The following is an 18,565-nucleotide window of genomic DNA, read 5'->3' as shown; positions in this document are numbered from 1 at the left end:
TCCTTCCTAACACAATACTCTAGTAAAGAAATGCAATCTTTCTCTCCCTCTCTCGCTCTTTCTCTCTCTCCATCCCTCACCCTCCCACCCACCCCCCTCTCTGTCCTTCTCTCTCCCCGCTCTCAGGCAGTGCACTTCAGATCCCAACCCCTTGCTGCATGAGAAAGATTTCCCTCATGTCTCCATTACCTCTTTTGCCGATCACCTTAAATCGATGTCCTTTAGGGTTTCTCGATCCTTCTGTCAACAGCAAAAGTTTCTTCCTATCTACTCTGTCCAGAGCCCTCATGATTTTGAAAATTTATCAAATCCCCTCTCAACCTTCTCCAAAGAATTGAATTCAATAAAAATCTGGAATTAAATGTCTAAGGATGATCGTTGTAAAAACCCACCTGGTTCACTAATGTCCTTTAGGGAGGGAAATCTGCCGTCCTTACCTGGCCTGGCCTACACGTGACTCCAGACCCGCGGCAACGTGGTTGACTCTTAAATTGGGGATGGACAATAAATGCTGGCAGTGATATGGGGAAGTGGGGTGGGGGGGAGCGGGGACTGATCATTCGAAGAGCTGGCCTAGACTCAATGGCCTGAAAGGCTGTGTGCCATTCTGTAATTCCGTACTGTCCCCTGTCCAGAGACGAGATGAAGTTCCCCAGACATGGGAGCAGGAGTCAGATACTGGGCAAAACAGGGTATTACAGAGAGTTGGGAGTTGTGGAACCAAAGGGGAGAGGAGATTTCACCATATACCAGTTGGGTGTCAATATTTAAAACACTGCACCCAAGGCAGGTATCTTCTCTAAGAAATTCTGAGCAACACTTCAAGTTAAAAGGGTGAAGCACAATTCCATGATGGGCTGAGTAGCCCCTTTCTGTATCTATAATTCCTACATTCTATAGTATTTATAACAGGCCTTCTTTCTGTTTAATTGGTTCAATGCAAATCAATATTTTGAAGGAGCAAGGAGCTATATTACTTATTAACGACTAGTGGATTTTCTGTGATAGATGATGCACTGTTTTGTCAGGACAAGTGCGTTATCTGGTAAGAAAGTGCAGCCTCTGGCCTGAAGGCCACAAAGATCAAATTGCTATAACTTGGTACTGAGGCATTTGGTACTGAGGCAATTAAACTGATTGCTTCTCTTGTGATTGGCGAGTGCTTGTAAGACCCCGACTCCTCGGTGAGGTCAGAAGAAGGCAACATCTAATCACTGTCTTTTCAAGGGCATAACATTTTACAGAGCTGTAACATTTGTGACAGCTGCCTCTTTATAAAACACTGGCCCGGCCTCAATTGGTCTATTGAGTCTGGGCACCACACTTCAGGAAGGATGTGAAGGCATTAGAGGCGGCGGAGAAAAGATTCACGCGAAAGGTTCCAGAGTTGAGGAACTTCAATTATGTGGACAGATTGGAGAAGCTGGATTGTTCTCCTTAGAGAAGAGAAGGTTGAGAGCAGATTTGAGATGTGCAAAAGCATGAGGGGTCTGGACAGAGTAGTTAGACAGTAACTCTTCTCAATGGCAGAAGGGTCAGGAGTCAGAGGACACAGATTTAAGGTGACTGGCAAAAGGGCCAAAGGCGACATGAGAAGGAGCCTTTTTTACGCAGCGAGTGGTTACGATCGAGAGTGCGCAGCCTGAGAGTGGGGTGGAGGCAGATTCAATCGTGGCTTTCAAAGGGGAATTGGATAATTATTTGAAGGGGAAAAAAAAATTGCAGAGCTATGGGTAGGGACGGGGGTGTGCTGAGTTGCTCTTGCAGAGAGCCAGCATGGACTCAATAGGCCGAATGGCCTCCTTCTGTGCTGTAACCATTCTGATTCTAGATGCAAGAATCGAGCAATGACGTGATGTCTGATTGCTGCAATCGTTTCTTGCCGTGTTTCTCTCTGAACTGTTCTGCGTTTCCATTGCAGATTGACCATGATCCCCGAATGCCAGCCTACATTGCCACCCAAGGCCCCCTCTCACACACCATCTCGGACTTTTGGCAGGTGAGTGCCAGTTTCCAGCTGCAACAATCTTTATCGGCTGATGCCAAATCGACACGCAAATCCCGGTTCCTAATGAGTAACATAGACATGTTTACACTGTATTGACCCTGTCCAATTGAGAACGGGAGAGGACAAGGAGTCCTGTGGGAAGGGAGGGAAAATCCAAGAGAACTGACACTGGACACTTCCTGATGGAGCAGGTCATGTGGCTACACTCTTAGTCACGTTTAAGGTGGAGAGGCCAAGAAAGCGGAGGCTCGGAAAGGTTATAAAAACAGAAAATTCGGGAAATTATCAGCACATCTGGCAACGTCTGTGGAGACAGAAAAACAGACTTAACAGATAGAAGGCTAATGCTCCCCGGAGATGGGCTGAGAGGCGGGGGGACATATAAGGGGGCGAGAAGCTGTAGGGTGAAGACCCCATTGCCTTCCCGACTCCCCCAATTAGGCTTGGGTGGGAAAGGTCAAGGGTGGCCTTCCAGGGTTGGAGGCCAATTGAGGCCCTAAAATGGCCGTTTAAGGGCCTCATTCCACTACCACTAGTATTCAACAGTGGTGGGCAGGAGCATGCCATGTGGGCAAATTACCAGGTAAACCCTGGTGGGTGCGGCCTGACCTTGGGTGGGGTGGTCTTCTTGGGCATCCTGTGCCCAACATATGAACATATGGACCAGGAGCAGGAGTAGGCCATTCAGCCCCTCGAGCCTGATCCGCCATTTAATAAAATCATGGCTGATCTGATAGTGACCTGAAATCTGCATCCCGCCTACCGCCAATAACCTATCACCCCCCTGCTTGCCAAGAATCTATCTACCCCTGCCTTAAAAATACTCAATGACTCTGCTTCCACCACCTTTTGAGGAAGAGAGTTCCAAGGACTCACGGCCCTCTGAGAGAAAAAATTTGGCTTCATATCTGTTTTAAATGGGCAACCCTCTTATTAACAGTGATGCCTAGTTCTAGATTTTTCCATAAGAGGAAACATCCTCTCCAGATCCACCCTGTCAAGACCCCTCTGGTGGCAAGTGAGGGATCCGGGGGATGTCAGGCTCCCCACCTTTTAAAGCAAACCCCCTGACCCCCGTGCCGAGGCCTCTCTGAATGACCCAGGCAATCCTGCCCACACACGTTCGTCTGGTGGGGTTGGGGGTGGGGGTGAGGGCTCCGGCAATGATCTTCAGCCTCGGGCTACCTGCAGTACCGGGAGTGGCCACCTCTCCTTGTAGCGCTGCTGGTTACTGGGGAGCTGCCAGCCTCTGATTGGCCAGCAGCTCTTGGAGGCGGGACATCTGCCCCACACCAGGATGTGTGGCGCGAAATTGCCCCTGGTGGAGCTGGGAGCCCTGATGGCAGCCAGGGGGCTGCTTAATTGTTCAATCCCAGGTGGGCACCCAGAAATGTCCGTGGAGGGCTTGTCGATAGCTCCCCAGCCCGTGCAATGGCCCACCCAATGTTTTAGCTCAAAGGCCTTAGATCAGAACTGGGAAATGTTGGAAATGTAAGAAGTTTTAAGCAAGTGAAAGGGGGATGATGGGGAGAAGAACAAAATGGAAGGATAGGCTGTACGTCCCAATGATTGGTGGATCGTATCAAACAGCGCGGAAAGCTAAAAGCGCATGGTGTAGGGGGTAACATATTAGCACGGATAGAAGATTGGCTGGCTGGCAGAAAGCAGAGAATATGCATAAATGGGTCTTTTTCTGATTGGCAGGATGTGGTGAGTGGAGTCCCACAGGGGTCTGTACTGGGGCCTCAACTTTTTACAATTTACATCAATGACTTAGATGAGGGGAGTGAAGGCATGGTAGCTAAATTTGCAGACGACACAAAGGTAGGTAGGAAAGTATGTTGTGAAGAGGACTTAAGGAGGCTGCAGATGGATCTAGATAGGTTGAGTAAGTGTGCAAAAATATGGCAAATGGAGTGGGAAAATGTGAAGTTATTCACTTTGACAGGAAGAATAAAAAAGCAGAGTGTTACTTAAATGGGGAATGGCTGCAGAATTCCGAGCTGCAGAGGAATAGTGCAGGAGTCACAAAAAGTTAGTATGCAGGCACAGCAAGTAATTAAGAAGACTAATGGAATACTATCCTTTATTACGAGAGGAACTGAACATAAAAGTAAGGATGTTATGTTTCAGTTATACAGGGCACTGGTGAGACCACATCTCAAATACTGTGTGCAGTTTTGGTCTCCTTATTTAAGGAAGGATGTAAATGCTTTGGAGGCGATTCAGAGGAGGTTTACTAGATTGATACCTGGAATGAGCGGGTTGTCTTATGAAGTTAGCTTGGACAGGCTGGGCTTGTTTCCACTGGAGTTTAGAAGAGTGAGGGGTGACTTGATTGAAGTATATAAGATCCAGAACAGTCTTGACAAGGTGGACGTGGAAAGGACATTTCCTCTTGTGGGTGAATCCGGAACTAGGGGGCACTGTATTAAAATTAGAGGTCGCCCTTTTAGGACAGAGAAGAAGAGAAGTTTTTTTCTCTCAGGGGGTCATGCGACTTTGGAATTCTCTGCTTCAGAAGACGGGGTCATTGAATAGACTTAAGGCAGAGGTAGATAGATTCTTGTTAGACAAGGGAACCAAAGGTTATCGGGGGCAGATGGGAATGTGGAAATCGAAACACAAACAGATCAGCCATGATCTTAATGAATGGTAGAGCAGGTTTGAGGGGCCGAATGGCCTACTTCTGCTCCTATTTCGTTTGTTTTTAATATCCGCATTGGGATTCCTACAGTTCCACACACCGTAAGATCGGCAATCTCGTAAATAGGGCCCGAGCCATTTTCTAACCATACAAGCTTGATACTGAAATAGGCACATCAAAGCCATCCTGCAGGATAATGGCCACCCTGATCAGATCATTGCTCACCGTAAATTGCACAAACTCAAAACTGGGCCCAAAACCACCACTTTCGGCCCTGAAAAGTGCTCAGTCTACCTCAGGTTGCCCTGGAAGGGTAAGGTGTACTGACCGTACTCAACCAACCCATGCTTGCTGCAAAACTCAGAACATAGTGTCCAATATTAGATGTGATTCTGCGATTGGACAGCACTTGCCGAAAAATCCCAAATGTGCTAACAATTACACTGACAAACAATTTAAGATTATCAGTTGGGCTCACAATGTGGCTCACTTATGCTCACTGGAAGCTAGATATATTCATTTGCAGGGAGCTGTCCTTTTCAGGCAAAAGGAACATGTCCAGGCATTGCGCCAATTTTGAATTCAACAAAAGTGTGGGAGACAATAGTTCCTGGGTGCATTCTCCATGGCAACACCTCAACCAATCAGAGTTGACTTGCCAATCAATCAGCACCTTTTTCTCATGCAGTTGCTCCCTTTGAAATTTGACATACTTGCTTCTGTCCTGTTGAGTGCAAGAGGAAAATCTTCAACAGCATGTCTCTTTCTTTAGAAAAACTCAAGTTCTGTACTACAAATTTTATTTAATTGTATTCAGGTGGGGGGCATTGACTGGTGATTCACTCATGCTGCTATATATATAGTGTCAGGAGGTGCATGTTTGTAATTTGTAGCTCTGTAAATAAATGCTTCTAGAAGTGTCTAAAGATTGGCTCCAGTTCTATCCTCCACCACCTGACTTTCGATAACATAATTTGGCTCAGTGGAGAGGATGGTGAGGATAATTCCGTCACTTTGACATTATACTGTGCCCTCTTACAGATGGTCTGGGAGAATGGCTGCACTGTGATCGTCATGCTTACCCCGTTGGTGGAAGATAGCGTGAAGCATTGTGACCGGTACTGGCCGGATGAAGGTTCATCTCTCTACCACATCTACGAGGTAGATTGGACGCTATAACTTGCATGGGAAGCAGTTCAGAGGAGGTTCACTAGGATAAAGGGTTTGTCTTATGAGTAAAGGTTGAGCAGGTTGGGCCTGTACTCACTGGAGTTCAGGAGAATGAGATGTGAGCTTACTGAATCATGTAGGATTCTGAGGGGGGTTGTCAGGGCAAATGCTGGGAGGGTTTTTCCTATCATGATGGCATCTAGAGTAGGGAAAATGTGTCTCCCATTTAAGACTGAGATGAGGAGGAATTTTCTTCTCTCAGAGGGTTGTCAATCTTTGGAATTCTCTTCCCCAGACAGCAACAGAGGCTGGGTCATTGAATATATTTAACACTGAGTTCAACAGATTTTTGATCGACAAGGAGGGGTCAAGGGTTGTGGGGACTGGGCAGGAAAGTTGAGTTGAGGCCACAATCAGATTAGCCATGATCTTGTTAAATGGTGGAGCAGGCTCGAGGGGCCGAATGGCCTCCTGTTCCTACTTCTTATGATCTTACAACAAAAGAAGAGGGCAGTGCTCAGCCCTAAACCTTCGAGTAGAGCTCAAATACTATCGGAAACCGTCAGAGCAGAGTTCTTAGTGAGGTTGTAATGTGAGCGCAGGAGAAGCTCGTTAATTAACCTTGGAAAATAACTGAAGGGACCAGATTGAGCGGATGTAATTTCAATTGGACAGGTTAGTGAGAACCATTCGGTCTTCATTTCAAGTGGGGTAAGGTTGGAGCTAAGTTAGATGTTGGGCAGTACTTCCATTGCCAGAGAGCTGGGGACCTAACTCCACTGTGTCAGCAAAGGGACTCAGTCCTATTGATAGGCATCCCATGGCACCACACAGCCAGAAGGCCCTGCCTAGGATATATTTCCACCCATTTTGTGCAGTCCACTCCTCAAAGTATTGACTCCTTATTGGGGCTCAGTTCCCTAGGCACGAACTGCCGACTCGCACTGCACGCAAGCGCCGATTGTTCACGCACAAAATTTGATTCTAAGTGTCCGTGGGCTGTTCCACCATGTGTGGAATCATGTTTGAGCTTTATTTTACATCTCCCGAGTCCAAGGACGTTGAGTCAATTCAGGCATGTACGTACCTCCACCCCACCCTGAATTGGCAACGCCCTTACCTGAGTCTGAAGGTTGTGGGTTCAAGTCCCACTCCAGACACTTGAGCACAAAGTCTGGGCTGACTCCCCACTGCGGTACTGAGGGAGTGCTGCACTGACAGAGGTGGCATTATGTAGACTGGTGTTCCCTACATTCAACGATGAGGAAAGATTGGAGAAGTTGGGACTGTTTTCCTTGGAGAGGAGAAGGCTAAGAGGAGACTTGATAGAAGTTTTCAAAATCATGAGGGGTCTGGACAGAGTAGATAGGGAGAAACTGTTCCCACTTGTAAACGGATCGAGAACCAGAGGGCACAGTTGTAAAGTGCTTTGCAAAAGAAGCAAATGCGAGGTGAGAAAACATTTTCACACAACAAGTGGTTAGGGTTTGGAGTGCACTGTCTGGAAGTGTGGGTGGAGGCAGGTACAATTGAGGCATTCAAGAGGGGATTGGATGATCATTCAAATAGAAACAATGTGCAGGGTTACGGGGAAAAGACAGGAGAATGACAACAAGTTAAAATGCTCAGAGAGCTGGTGCGGACATGATGGGCAGAATGGCCTCCTTCTGCACTGTAACAATTCTGTGATTCTGTGTCCATTTGCCCCCTCAGGTGGACTAAGAATCCCTTGGCCACTATTATGAAGAAGAAAATTCTCCTATCCCTGCCATCCTGCACTAGTGTTTCAATCAACATCACTAACAAAGATTACCTGGGCATTATCACATTGTTGTTTGTGGGATCTTACTGTGTGAAGGAGTGCTGCACTGTCAGAGGGTCAGCACTGAAGGGGTGCTGTACTGTCAAAGGGTCAGTACTGAGGGAATGCTGCACTGTCAGAGGGTCAGTACCGATGGAGTACTGCACTGTCTCAGGGTCAGTGCTGAGGGAGCACTGCACTATTGGAGGGTCAGTACTAAGGGAATGCTGCACTGTTGTAGGTGAGGTTTTTCAGATGCGATATTAAACCGAGGTCCTGTCTATCAGGTAGGCGTAAAAGATCCCATGGCCGCATTTTTTGAAGATGAGCAGGAGAGTTCTCCCTGGTGTCCTGGCCTAACCTTCAACCACCATCATTTAAAAACAGATTGCCTGGTCACTATCTCCTCCCTGTTTGTGGGCTCTTGCTGTGCACAAATTAGCTGCTGCGTTTCCTAACTTATGACAGTGACGACACTTCAAAAGTACTTCATTGGGACATCCTGAGATTGTGAAAGGCGCTACATAAATTCAAATCATTTCAACCCTGCGAGGAGAAACTTTACGGAAGAGCATTTGGGATGCAGCTTTGATTTTTTTTTTTCTCTGTTTACAGGAGTTTAAGGTGAAGGGAATCGCTTGTTCAACATTCTATATAATGTGACCCTTTCCCGCTGCTCCCACAGGTCAATCTGGTCTCCGAGCACATCTGGTGTGAGGACTTCCTGGTCCGTAGTTTCTATCTGAAGAACCTGCAATCCCAGGAGACGCGGACGCTCACCCAGTTTCACTTCCTGAGCTGGCCAGCAGAGGGCATCCCATCCTCCACTCGGCCACTGCTGGACTTCCGCAGGTATGGAGAGATGGGGGTGGGGGGGAGGGGAACGAGGTGCTCAAGGAATTGGCGTGATTCAATAGGGTGCAAGATTTGTGAGGCGGAAAGAGGGGTGAGGCCATAGAACAAGATTTTTTTTTTTATTCTTTGATGGGATGGGGGCATTACTGGCAAGGTCAGCATTTGTTACCCATCCCTAATTGCCCTTGAACTGAGTGGCTTGCTCGGACATTTCAGAGGGGCAGTTAAGAGTCAACCACGTTGCTGTGGGTCTGGAGTCACATGTAGGCCAGACCGGGTAAGGACGGCAGATTTCCTTCCCACAAGGGCATTGGTGAGCTGAATGGGTTTTTACAACAATCAACAGTAGTTTCTTAGTCGCTATTACCGAAACTAACTTTATATTCCAAATTTATTAATTGAATTTCAATTCCACCAGCTGCCATGGTGGGATTTGAACCCATGTCCCCAGAGCATTAGCCTGGGCCTCTGGGTTACTACCCGTATCACTATGCCAACGCCTCCTCATCGGTTTAATTGGAACACTGATCCTGTGTCAAGTCTCCAGGCCCTGAACCCTGACAATTTAGTTCAAAATCAAAATTCCAGAATTCAGCACCATGTTATAACCGGGATGGGAGGAGTGTGCGATTTATCAAACCCCACTACTCTGCAGGTTGTACCATTAAATGTGACTTTATCCTGTATCTAACCCCGTGCTGTACCTGTCCTGAGTGTTTCATGGGGACAGTGTAGAGGGAGCTTTACTCTGTATCTAACCCTGTGCTGTACCTGTCCTGGGAGTGTTTGATGGGGACAGTGTAGAGGGAGCTTCACTCTGTATCTAACCCCGTGCTGTATCTGTCCTGGGAGTGTTTGATGGGGACAGTGTAGAGGGAGCTTCACTCTGTATCTAACCCCGTGCTGTACCTGTCCTGGGAGTGTTTGATGGGGACAGTGTAGAGGGAGCTTTACTCTGTATCTAACCCTGTGCTGTACCTGCCCTGGGAGTGTTTCATGGGGACAGTGTAGAGGGAGCTTTACTCTGTATCTAACCCTGTGCTGTACCTGTCCTGGGAGTGTTTGACGGGGACAGTGTAGAGGGAGCTTTACTCTGTATCTAACCCCGTGCTGTACCTGTCCTGGGAATGTTTCATGGGGACAGTGAAGAGGGAACTTTACTCTGTATCTAACCCCATGTTGTACCTGTCCTGGGAGTGTTTGATGGGGACAGTGTAGAGGGAGCTTTACTCTGTATCTAACCCCGTGCTGTACCTGTCCTGGGAGTGTTTGATGGGGACAGTGTAGAGGGAGATTTACTCAGTATCTAACCCCGTGTTGTACATTAGCTGCCCACAATTATAGTGTGTTCCATTGCCCAGTTTTATAGGGGTCAGTTTTAACCTAACTTTAAACAGACAGGATTAGGGGTAATGTCAGTTCCATCTCACATGGCTTCTCTCCGTTGATTACAATGGAGAGTGAAATATTTGGGGGGGTGTGGGAGGGGTCGATAAAGCCAGCTCTCTACTTGCTCCTGCAGATTTCTATCTGGCCAGTTAGCTTAAAATCACATCCTCTCTCCTGACCACAAGAAACTTGACGCTTTAACCACATGGTAAAAACATTCGTTACCGATACCTGGTAAACCGCCTGATTGGTCATATTGTTTCTGCTTTATTGATTTCTGGCTGCTAACTCTTCTGCCTTACTGAATAAGAATGGGGTGAGGAACGAATCTGTCTGCGTGCGGATAGTCGGGGATGTACTCTGTGGGCCGCTGATGACGGGCTGCTGCCTAGCTAACCGCTCCTTCCTCCCACTTTAACCAGCGTTAACCCTGCGATGGCTGCCTCCCGCGACACTCCTCTCTTATGGCTCCCAGTGTCATTTTTGTGATCTGCAGCTAGTAATCTCAAGGTCCAGTTGCATAGTCACAAAAGTGATCATTGGCAGCTGTGCCTGCTGCATGGAGCATGGGCGGAAACAGCTCTCCTCCTTGTGCCCTTTGACCTTACTGTCCTGCTGAGTGGGAATCGTTGCGTTGTGGTTGGAGACGGTAGCGCCGGTTATGTTGCTTGGAAAGGTTCCCCTGCAGTACCAAGGGAGTGCTGCACTGTCGCGAATGCTGTTGTTTGGATAAGACTTTAAGCCAAGACCATCCCACCAATCGCCCCATCGCCCCCCACCACACTCCACCTGACCTCCCAAGTGAATGTTAAAAATCTCCCAGGTTACTATTTCTCCCCGGCGTCCTGGCCAATAATTAGCCTTCAACCAACATCACAAAAACAATTTATTTATCTGGCCGTGATCACTTTGTCGGAACTGGCTACTGCATTTCTGACATTACAGCAGTGATTGTTTTAATATATTTAAAATATTCCTTGTGATACCAGCACAGTCAGTGTTTATTGCCTATCCCTAATTGCCCTGGAGGAGGTAATGGAGGTGGATTGCCTTCTTGAGCTGCTGTGGGGCTTGCTAGGCTGTGGCAGAGGGCAGGTAAGAGTTAACCACGTTGATGTGGGACTGGAGTCACATGTGGTCCCAGACCGGGTAAGGACAGCAGGTTTCCTTCAATGAGTGAACCAGTTCAGTTTTTACAACAATCCAATAAGCTTTGTGGCCACTTTTGATTATTGCAACGTTTTTTTTTTATTACTGGATCAAAGAACTGAATTCAAATTCTCGCGCTGCCATGGTGGGATCTGGACTCACGTTCTCCAGATGCCTGATGTCAGACTGCACCCGCTCTGAGCCACGGTGAATGGTGGGAAGGGGGGTGGCGATTCTCGCTGGGTGATGTCGCAGCACAAGAAGGAGGCCATTCAGCCCACAGCACCCGTGCTGACCCTTTGAGAGAGCTATCCAATCAGCTCGCCCTCCCTCGCTCTTTCCCCACAGCCCAGCAAATTTCTCCTTTTCAAATATACATACAAATTTTTTGAAAGTTATGACTGAATCTTCTTTCGCCGCCCTTTCAGGCAGCGCCTTCCAGATCACAAATGCGCTGAGTGAGAAAATAAATTCTCCTCATTTTCCCTCTGGTTCCTAGCTCTCCCACCCCTTGGAAAGTTTCTCCCCGCCAAAATCCATCGTTATTTTTAACATCTTGCCTTAATCTTCTCGAATTTTGAATTTTTAAAAGTTGTTGTTTAAGGTCTAATTATGCGTCGAGCATGCTGGTTCTCAGTGAAAGGGGGTGAATGGATGGTGGCACAGAGGCCTACCGATCCTCTCGGAGCCTCTCCTTCCTTATGTACGGACGGGGTTTTACTTCAGGTAACCAGAGACATGAGCAGCCTCCCTTTAACACACACAAGAGTGAGGAATACAAGGATCTGTTGGTGGGGTGAGATGAAGTGGGGTGCAAGGGTGTTCATGTGGAGCAGGAACACACTTGCGTGGAATAGTTGGGCCTAATGGCCTGTTCCTGTTCTGTAAATACTTTGTAATGGGTTTCTTTCTGTTCCGCAGGAAAGTGAACAAGTGCTACAGAGGACGTTCCTGCCCCATAATCGTTCACTGCAGGTAAGGGCCTTGCAATGAGATTCCTTTGACTCTATTCATTGTGAATGTACACAGCTTGCTTCATTCAGAGAAATGCGTAAGATTTAAAAGGAGACTGGACACTGACCACTTGTGTGACCCGTGTCCAGACCGGTGGGTAAGAGTCTCCTTTGTCTCTTGGCCATAAGGATTCCACATGAAATGAGGTTGGTCTAACTTAACTTCAATTTTTAAAGGGTTTCTATTGAGCAAATAACACACATCAACAAATGTGCAGAGAGCTATCCAATCAGACCCCATTCCCCGTAGCCCTGCAAATTTCTCCTTTACAAGTATTTATCCAATTCCCTTTTGAAAGTTTCTATTGAATCTGCTCCCATCGCCCTTTCAGGCAGCGTGTTCCAGATCACAACTACTCGCTGTGTAAAAATAGTCAGTTCTCCTTATCTCCCTGCCTGGTTCTTTTGCCAATTATCTTAACTCTGTGCCCCTCTGGTCACTGGCCCTCCTGCTACTGGAAACAGTTTCGCTTTATTCACTACACAAAAAAAAACTCTCTTAAATCCCCCCTCATCCTACCCTGCCCTACGGACAATCCCAGCTTCTCCAATCTCCAAATAACGCATTGGTACAGTAGCATACTGATAAAGTTACTGAGCTCGTAGTTTAGGGGCTTAGCCTAATACTTCAGGGTCATGAGTTCAATTCCTACCACAGCAGATGTTGGGGGGGGGTTAAATTTAACTAATAAGTCGGGAATAAAATGCTACTCCCACTAATAATGATCATGAAACTACCAGATTGTTGTAAAAGCCCACCTGGTTCACTAATGTCCCTTTAGGGAAGGAAATCTGCCATCCTTACCTGGTCTGGCCTACATGTGACTCCAGACCCGCAGCAATGGGGTTGACTCTTAACTGCCCCTCTGAAATAGCCTAGCAAGACACTCAGATGTATCAAACCATTGCAGAAAAAAGCACTGTGGGTATTTTGTCACAATGATCAAGAACATGGCTCACCATTAGCTTCTCAAGGGCAATTAGGAATGGGCACTAAACGCTGGCCTTGCCTACAATGCTCTCACAGGGTTTAGGGGCAGAGCCGGCCATACGGCCCCTAACAAATGAAATTTAAAATGCTGGTAAATCTCCTCTGCCCCACTCTCCAGCTCTTGACATCCCTCCTAAAGTGCAATGCCCAGGATTTAGACATAATACTTGCGCTAAGTCCTAACTGGTGATTTAGAAAGGTTTAGCTTAACTTATTTGCTTTTTTTATACTGCGTGTGCGTTAAGAGGCTGCATTTCCGATCTGGACATTCCTGGTGAGGGAGTAATGCTCCAGCAAGAACTGGCTAAGGGAGTCTTAATTTAAATTAATGAATGGGGTTGGGCGTGTGGGGAAGCGAGGAGATACATGGCCCTCACTGAGTGTCATGACGACCACAGTGATGGTGCCTTCATGTACACCCACTCACAGCACATGGTGTTCTGATACCTATAATAAAAAACAGAAAGTGCTGGAAAAACTCAGCAGGTTTGGCAGCATCTGTAGAAATAGAAACAGAGTTAATGTTTCGAGTCCGACACGACTCTCCTTCGGAACACTCTTCTTAGACTCGAAACGTTAACTCTGTTTCTCCCTCCACAGACGCTGCCAGACCTGATGAGTTTTTCCAGCACTTTCTGCTTTTATCTCAGATTTCCATATCCGCGGTATTTTGGTTTTATTTTAGGTACCTGTCCGCTGAGCCTGTGGTTTAACCCAATTGTCTTCATTTTGCAGTGATGGGGCTGGAAGAACTGGAACGTACACCTTAATCGATATGGTCCTCAACAGAATGTCCAAAGGTAACTATCAAGCAGGCCATATGGCTCTCCAGCCTCTGTGTCTCCCTGCACCATCTCAATAGCTGTAAGCTCCTCATCACCTGTTTCTCAGAGCAAGGGAGACGAAGTTGGCCACTGAAGCAAAAGGCAATGATCATCTGGGATTGAGATAGGTGGGAAAGTAAGTTATGAAGAGGACATAAGGAGGCAACAAAAATATATAGGTAGGTTGAGTGAGTTGGCAAAGATCTGGCAAATGGAGTATAATGTGGGAAAATGTGAGATTGTCCATTTTGCCAGGAAGAATAAAAGAGAAGCATATTTTCTAAATGGTGCGTGATTGCAGAGCTCTGAGATGCAGAGGGATCTGGTTGTCTTAGTGCATGAAGTGCAAAAAGTTAGTATGCAGATACAGCAAGTAATTAGGAAAGCTAATAGAATGTTATCGTTTATTGTGAGGGGAACTGAATACAAAAGTAGGGAGGTTATGCTTCAGTTATACAGGGCACTAGCGCGGCCACATCTGGAGTACTGTGTACAGTTTTGGTCACCTTATTTAAGGAAGGATGTCAATGTATTGGAAGCAATTGAGAGAAGATTTACCAGACTAATACTTGGAATGGGTGGGTTGTCTTCTGAGGAAAGGCTAGACAGACTAGACTTGTATCCGCTGGAGTTTAGAAGAGTAGGAGGTGACTTGATTGAAACATATAAGATCCTGAGGGCACTTGACAGGGTGGATGTGGGGAGGATGTTTCCCCATGTGGAGAATCTAGAACTGGGGGTCACTGTTTAAAAATAAGGGGTCACCCATTTAAAATGGAGATAAGGAGAAATTTTTTCTCTCTGAGGCTCATGAGTCTTTGAAACTCTTCCAAAAAAGGTGGTGGAAGCAGAGTCTTTGAATATTTTTAAGGGAGAGGTGGATCGATTCTTGATAAGCAAGTGGGTGGTAGGTTATCGACGGTAGGTGGGTTGCGAATTTGAGATTGCTATCAGATCAGCCATGATCCTATTAAATGGCGGAGCAGACTCAAGGGGCCGAATGGCCCACTGCTCCTTGTTCATATTCGTATCGTATGGGTTAAGTGAAATTCTTAGGAAGGAGAGCAGAGGAAACACTAGGAGGTAGTGTAGAGGGAGCTTTACTCTGTATCTAACCCCGTGCTGTACCTGTCCTGGGAGTGTTTGATGGGGACAGTGTAGAGGGAGCTTTACTCTGTATCTAACCCCGTGCTGTACCTGTCCTGGGAGTGTTTGATGGGGACAGTGTAGAGGGAGCTTTACTCTGTATCTAACCCCGTGCTGTACCTGTCCTGGGTGTGTTTGATGGGGACAGTGTAGAGGGAGCTTTACTCTGTATCTAACCCCGTGCTGTACCTGCCCTGGGAGTGTTTGATGGGGACAGTGTAGAGGGAGCTTTACTCTGTATTGAACCCCATGCTGTACCTGCCCTGGGAATGTTTGATGGGGACAGTGTAGAGGGAGCTTTGCTCTGTATCTAACCCTGTGCTGTACCTGTCCTGGGAGTGTTTGATGGGGACACTGTAGAGGAAGCTTTACTCTGTATCTAACCCTGTGCTGTACCTGTCCTGGGAGTGTTTGATGGGGACACTGTAGAGGAAGCTTTACTCTGTATCTAAGCCTGTGCTGTACCTGTCCTGGGAGTGTTTGATGGGGACAGTGTAGAGGGAGCTTTACTCTGTATCTAACCCCGTGCTGTACCTGCCCTGGGAGTGTTTGATGGGGACAGTGTAGAGGGAACTTTACTCTGTACCTAACCCCATGCTGTACCTGTCCTGGGAGTGTTTGATGGGGACAGTGTAGAGGGAGCTTTATTCTGTATCTAACCCCGTGCTGTACCTGTGCTGGGAGTGTTTGATGGGGACAGTGTAGAGGGAGCTTTACTCTGTATCTAACCCCGTGCTGTACCTGTCCTGGGAGTGTTTGATGGGGACAGTGTAGAGGGAGCTTTGCTCTATATCTAACCCCGTGCTGTACCTGTCCTGGGAGTGTTTGGTGCTGCCACTGAATGTTAAGAGTGGATTATTTTTCTATTCCGAGCCTCATGTCCCTGTTTAATGATGAACTCAGCTCTGATGAAGCATTTTACCTGGAACATTAACTGTGGTTTTTTCACTGGAGCAGTAACCCAGTGACCAGCATCAAAAATCCAGGGAACCAGCTTCCAATTCGCACCCTGGCAGATTGAGAATTTGAATCTGGTTTTAAAAATCTAGAAATAAAACACTGTTATCAGTAAAAGTGACAGCAAAGCTCTCAGGTGATCATTTTCTTATAAATTTCAACTGATTTGTCACTGAACTATGGGGAAGGAATCCTGTGGTCCTTAGTGAGTCTGGGTGTGTAGTGACTTCATACCCAGACCAATGTGCTTGACTCATAACTTGCTCCATAAAGTGGTCAAGCCAGCCACCATTAGGAAGCACACCAGCATCTTCTCAAGACGCAATTGGGGAGAGGCGATTAATGCCAGCCTCGCAAGCGACCCAAGAGTGAATGAGAATTTAAAACCAGCTGGTATTTCCAACAAATTCTGTTTCAGATTTTCAGCATCCACAGTAGCCTCTTTCTAACACCCTGGGGATAATTTTGACCTTGACCAGTGGAGTGAAGTGACCAATATTGATTGAGCCACCTGTCCTATACCTCGATTTAATTTCCATTGACTTCAATCGGTGAATACGTAATTACCCAAAGTCAGCATTTACCCCAATTGTATGATATTGAGTCTATTTGTGTACTTATCCTGCAGGTTTTACATGACTATGTCTATATGTTTTATTGGAATGCTGTTAATGATGCTGTTAATGATAGAACATGCCTTTATCATCCACAATCCCTTCATATATGTCTCTTATCTTGCGCATTAGGTGTGAAGGAGATTGATATCGCTGCTACTCTAGAACACATACGAGATCAAAGGCCTGGCATGGTGCGCACTAAGGTACACCTTAATCCCGCTGGTGTTTGGGAGTTGTTGAGGTTTCTAGCAGCAGTCCAGCCTCCGCCCTCTGCAGGACCACAGCATATGTCTCTGTCCCATGGCAGAGTTGGGGAAACTGCCAGTGACCTGCCTTTTGCGCCATTGAGCTTAGCCTGTCCCTGTAGAGTCAGTTGTGAAGGTTCATTGCTTTGCATCCTGGCCTGCTACCAGTACCTAGGCTCTGCCACAGACCCACAGTCGACATCACCAGTATAGCTCCACCTTGTAAGTTCGAGAACACCAATAACGTAGAATGGTACATCACAGGAGGAAGCCATTCAGCCCAACATGCCTGTGCAGGCTCTTTGAAAGAGCTATCCAATTAATCCCAGGCACCCCCCGCCCCCACAACCTGCTCTTTCCCCATAGCCCTGCAGATGTTTCCTTTTCAAATACTTCCCCAATCCCCTTGAAAATTTCTGTTGAGTTTACTTCCACTGCCCTTTCAAGCAGCGTGTTCCAGATTTTAACTTGCTGTGTAAAAACGTTTCTTTTGATTCCCCCCCACCTCTGGACTTTTTGCCAAAGATTTTAAATCCGTATCCTCTGGTTGCCGACCCTCCTGCGAGTGGAATCAAGTTTCTCCGTAATTACCCAGTCATTACAGTGACTGCAGCACAGAGGGAAGCAAAGGATCCCAAAGCCACCACCACCTTGCATATCCGCCCAGTTTTCCTACAAAACAATCCCTGCATTCCCAAGTAATTGCAAAACATTTGAGATAATTCTGGGAGATGTAGTAGCCAAGTCAAATAAGTTTCACTGTAACTTAAATGACACTGCATTTCTATAGTGCCTTTTATGGTCCCAGGATGTCCCAAAGCACTTTACAGCCAATGAGGTACTGCTGATGCGAGGTCACTGTGGCAATGTAGAAATACAGTAGCCAATTTGCACATAGCAAGCTCCCACAAACAGCAACGTGATGATCTGTATTTGGTGTTAGCTGAGGGATAAATATTATCCCCAGGACACTGGGGAGAACTCCCCTGTTCCCCTGCGAAAAATTGGCCATGTGATCCACTGGGAGAGCAGACAGGGGGCCTCGGTTTAATGTCACATCCGACTGAAGGCACCTCTGACAAATGCAGCGCTCCCTCGGCCCTGGAGTGTCAGCCTGGGTTATTGGGCTTCGGTCTCCGGAGCGGGGACTTGAACCCGTGGACCTCCTGACTCAGGATGAGTGAGCTCTACCCACGGCGCGGAACGCTGTCCAGTAAGTAGAGGGGCACGCGTGGGCGGCGACAGTCCTTTTGGATTTTAACCCAGCCCCTCTTTTGTTCTTGGTGCAGGACCAGTTCGAGTTTGCCTTGACTGCCGTGGCAGAGGAAGTGAACGCCATTCTGAAGGCGCTGCCTCAGTGAACTCACCTCACAACCACTCGACAAGTGACGAACCAGCCACCGACACTGCTTCGTTCTCCATCAAACCACCCCCCCCCACCCCCCAACCCCACCCCCCGGCCTCCCCCCAACCCCACCGCAGCCTGTAGCGTGTTTTGTGTCTTCTGTCACGTGTTTTGTCTGGCCTGAGAAACCGCGACGCGCAGTGCAGTAAATTGTCTGTGAGGGCTTTCCCGTCATGTACACATTTATATGTAATGGGCTGAAAGCTGAGCGGCGCTCAGCACTATTGACGGCTAATACGGAAACAGCAACTTCAGGCACGGGGGCAGATACACAATTTACTGACAGACACCCATCAAAGGGGCTCCCCCTAAATCGTAGAACAGCTGCAGCACAAGGGGGCCATTCGG

General features: G+C 47.3%; 1 protein-coding gene across 1 annotated transcript in view; it reads left to right on the top strand.

Annotated features, from left to right (window-relative positions):
- LOC144686226 (receptor-type tyrosine-protein phosphatase-like N) overlaps positions 1 to 18,233 on the top strand; it is a 357,540-nt gene extending 339,307 nt beyond the window's left edge. Inside the window, exons 15-21 of the mRNA XM_078551316.1 lie at positions 1,922 to 1,999; positions 5,697 to 5,816; positions 8,312 to 8,478; positions 11,941 to 11,994; positions 13,759 to 13,823; positions 16,697 to 16,770; positions 18,102 to 18,233. Coding sequence (XP_078407442.1) covers positions 1,922 to 1,999; positions 5,697 to 5,816; positions 8,312 to 8,478; positions 11,941 to 11,994; positions 13,759 to 13,823; positions 16,697 to 16,770; positions 18,102 to 18,173 — 630 coding nt within the window. The 3' untranslated portion in view covers positions 18,174 to 18,233. The remainder of the gene's footprint in view (positions 1 to 1,921; positions 2,000 to 5,696; positions 5,817 to 8,311; positions 8,479 to 11,940; positions 11,995 to 13,758; positions 13,824 to 16,696; positions 16,771 to 18,101) is intronic.
- Positions 18,234 to 18,565: the final 332 nt, after the last annotated feature.

This window comes from Cetorhinus maximus, chromosome 11 (genome assembly GCF_964194155.1).
Source record: "Cetorhinus maximus chromosome 11, sCetMax3.hap1.1, whole genome shotgun sequence".
Classification (NCBI taxonomy): domain Eukaryota; kingdom Metazoa; phylum Chordata; class Chondrichthyes; order Lamniformes; family Cetorhinidae; genus Cetorhinus; species Cetorhinus maximus.
Note: the sequence above shows the minus strand (reverse complement) of the source record. Positions and strands in the feature narration are given on the sequence as shown.